This window comes from Sinocyclocheilus grahami, unplaced genomic scaffold, assembly GCF_001515645.1.
Source record: "Sinocyclocheilus grahami isolate Dianchi unplaced genomic scaffold, SAMN03320097.WGS_v1.1 scaffold3817.1, whole genome shotgun sequence".
In the NCBI taxonomy this organism is placed as follows: domain Eukaryota; kingdom Metazoa; phylum Chordata; class Actinopteri; order Cypriniformes; family Cyprinidae; genus Sinocyclocheilus; species Sinocyclocheilus grahami.
The window spans coordinates 6,601-9,448 of NW_015508874.1; the positions used below are offsets into that span (position 1 = coordinate 6,601).

The following is a 2,848-nucleotide window of genomic DNA, read 5'->3' on the forward strand; positions in this document are numbered from 1 at the left end:
TTAAAAAAAATTAGACACTTTGAGACTTTCAACTTTTGAAATGTTCTTGAAAACAACCTTGTCCCTAGATTTTTTGTAATGAACATTTTTGGTCCTAAAATACTAACATTTTGATGATTGTCTCACTCTCACTTTGTTCTTCTCAGGGCTGGGAAGTGACAGACTCCACGGATCCAGGTTCACAGAGACCTCAGCAGCTCCTGCCTCCGCTGCCTCCAGGCTGGGAAGAGAAGGTGGATAACCTGGGACGGACATACTACGTCAACCACAACAACCGCACCACACAGTGGAAGAGGCCCAGTAGTGTGTATGTGACCCCTTTTGCCATTTATCAAAAAGCACATGAGCAAAAACACTGAAAAACTAAAATCAAGGATATTGATGTGATGAATTTATCATGATTTTCTGACAACCTTACCAGACTCTTATATGTGTGGAACACACTTTTTTTCTCCCTGTCTGTGCTTTAGGGATGTGGTTTCAGAAACGGAAAATGATAATCACTTGCGGCAGATTAACCAGGAAGCCCACAGAGTTTTCCGCTCTCGACGGCACATTAGCGAAGACCTGGAAAACGAGCAGCTGGACATCAGGGACATAGACGACGTTAGTATTTAACCCTGACCTCTGCACCTATGACGTGAGCTAGATAGCATCATTATTTTTGTGAAAAGTGTCTGGTTCAAAATAAAGCTTCTCACTGTGGTTAAAAATCAGAAGTTTTTACATATTTAGTGCCATTTTTTTATTTTATTTTTTTAAAATAAAAGCAGTATTATGTTAGGTTCTCATGCATATCTCCCCTTTTCCAGTCATGGGAACCCATATCAGAGGAGGACCCAACTTTAATGACGGACAGTCTGAACCATTCTCTGTCTGGACCGGCCTCTCTGGCAATGCCCCTCCCTAGCACTCCAGAATTCTCAGATGAAATCAGCCTTAGATTGTCTCTCGCTCCAGACACGAACGGAGAAATCCCAGGACCCAGCTCTGCTGTGGTAAGACAGAACAAAGTTTTAAATCTGCTGTCATCTATACATCTATATTCGAAGGGCCACAGACGGCGTTTTCGCACCGGAGGAACCCTTTCATAGTTCCTAGAACTATTACTGTGAGTTCTCTGTTTTTGGCGTTTGCACCGCAGGAACTAGGAATGTATGCATTTCTAGGAACTCCCATTTGGGGGAACTAATTAGCTCCTACTTCAGAGTAGGGTCTAAAACAGTTCTATAGGAACTACCAGTGACACAGTGTATGCTAATTGGCCAAACGCATACGAAACACCGTCTACCCGGAATTTTTAAAAATCCTTGTAAGAATATTTACTCCACAAACATGGAAAACAACTCTAATGGCGTTTACCTGTTGCCTGCAGCGTTATGTTTTTTTCTCAGCCTTGATGATAACACTGTAAGTTGCCATAGGAGATTTAGTCAGATTTTCATGCTCTTAATCGTGCAATTTGTGCATTTACATTCCATCTCCGTTATCACAAACCCCACAGCACACAACAAAAACGGCTCCGATCATGGCGTCCTCCATCCACCAGTTGTTCACATTTGTAAATGCCACAAATAAAGACGTCGCTGTCGGCCGCTTCAGAGTTCCTGCTGCCAGTGCGAGTGCAACCAGGAAAACGGACTGAGGGGGAAATTGGTTCTCTAGGAACGACCCTGCTGGCTAGTTCCTGGAACTACGTGTTGCGAAAGCGCCTAAAGAGAATAAGAGACAGAGGAAAATTAATAACCAACTACTCTCTATATATACAAAGATAACCCCTGTTTGAGCATTTGCTTCAACATTTTCAGAGATGTGAGCTCTTTCAGCGCTTATAAGCCTGCCGAGAGCAGCCTTACCTCAGTCAGTTCTGGCTCTGATGTCTCTATAGTGGTTAAACATGGGCAACAATTCATTTTAGGTATATCTAACAGGCAGTCTTTGGTCTCATTAAAGTATTATGTGTTCCAGAGCAAATCGTTTTAAAGTTTCTTAACTTTATATTTTTATGTAACTAAAGCTGTATATCAGAGCACTGCCTTGGTACTTTTGACTGAATTGCTTAGCAACTTTTATGATGGCTATTGTTGTTTATTAAATATTTTTGTATGTATAATATTTATATAAATAATAGTAGTATATTAAATAGTATGTTTTTGAAAAACAGTCTGTGTGTTAGTGATTGTCATTTTGTTGACATTGTTACACCATCAAGAGACTGTGAGTGCATCAGTAGCAAAGACTTTTATATTGAAAGAGACTGAAACAAGGTTATAAACTACATCATTTTTTCTTTCATCAACACCTTGTAAGACGCAACCAACAAATGCACTGACCAGCGTTGTCATGGGAAATCCCCTTAACAGTTGAAATGATACAATAACAAAGATACTGTCTTCCTCAGTGGACATTCAGGAAGTAGTTCAGCACACAAAAGGGTTTTTAAGACACTCTATGGTTGTTTCTTATTTAATTTTTTTTTACACATTTGCACAATCAAACTGTTGTATAAATGCAGTATCACACTTGTAGCTGTGTGACATCACATCTGAACATCTTGAGTCATGTCACATCACATCTGAAATTATCAGGAAAAAAAACATAAATTGTTATTATGGCTCTATATCAGCACAGCTACTTGTGTGGGTATTATGTGCAATTTTCTTGAAATGGTGAGTCAAATTATGTTATTAATAGCATCAAAACTAATAGCTGACTCTTCACACGTGCAGCTCTGTACACGCATGCTGAATCACTCACTGAGTCATTGTGGAGGCAGCGCAGTGGTCCTCTGTGAACTTCTGCGGAAAGGAGCCACTCACTTGGGAAAAATCTCTTACTATGGCTTTGT

At 40.1% G+C, this 2,848-nt stretch overlaps 1 protein-coding gene across 1 annotated transcript; it reads left to right on the top strand.

The window, feature by feature from the left end:
- The first annotated feature begins 89 nt into the window (after positions 1-89).
- On the top strand, positions 90-2,419 carry LOC107576501 (E3 ubiquitin-protein ligase NEDD4-like). The gene is made up of 4 exons (XM_016262668.1): positions 90-307; positions 471-606; positions 813-998; positions 2,402-2,419. Exons 1-4 carry the CDS (start codon positions 114-116, stop codon positions 2,417-2,419), a joined length of 534 nt encoding a protein of 177 aa, XP_016118154.1. The 5' UTR covers positions 90-113.
- The last annotated feature ends 429 nt before the right edge of the window (positions 2,420-2,848 follow it).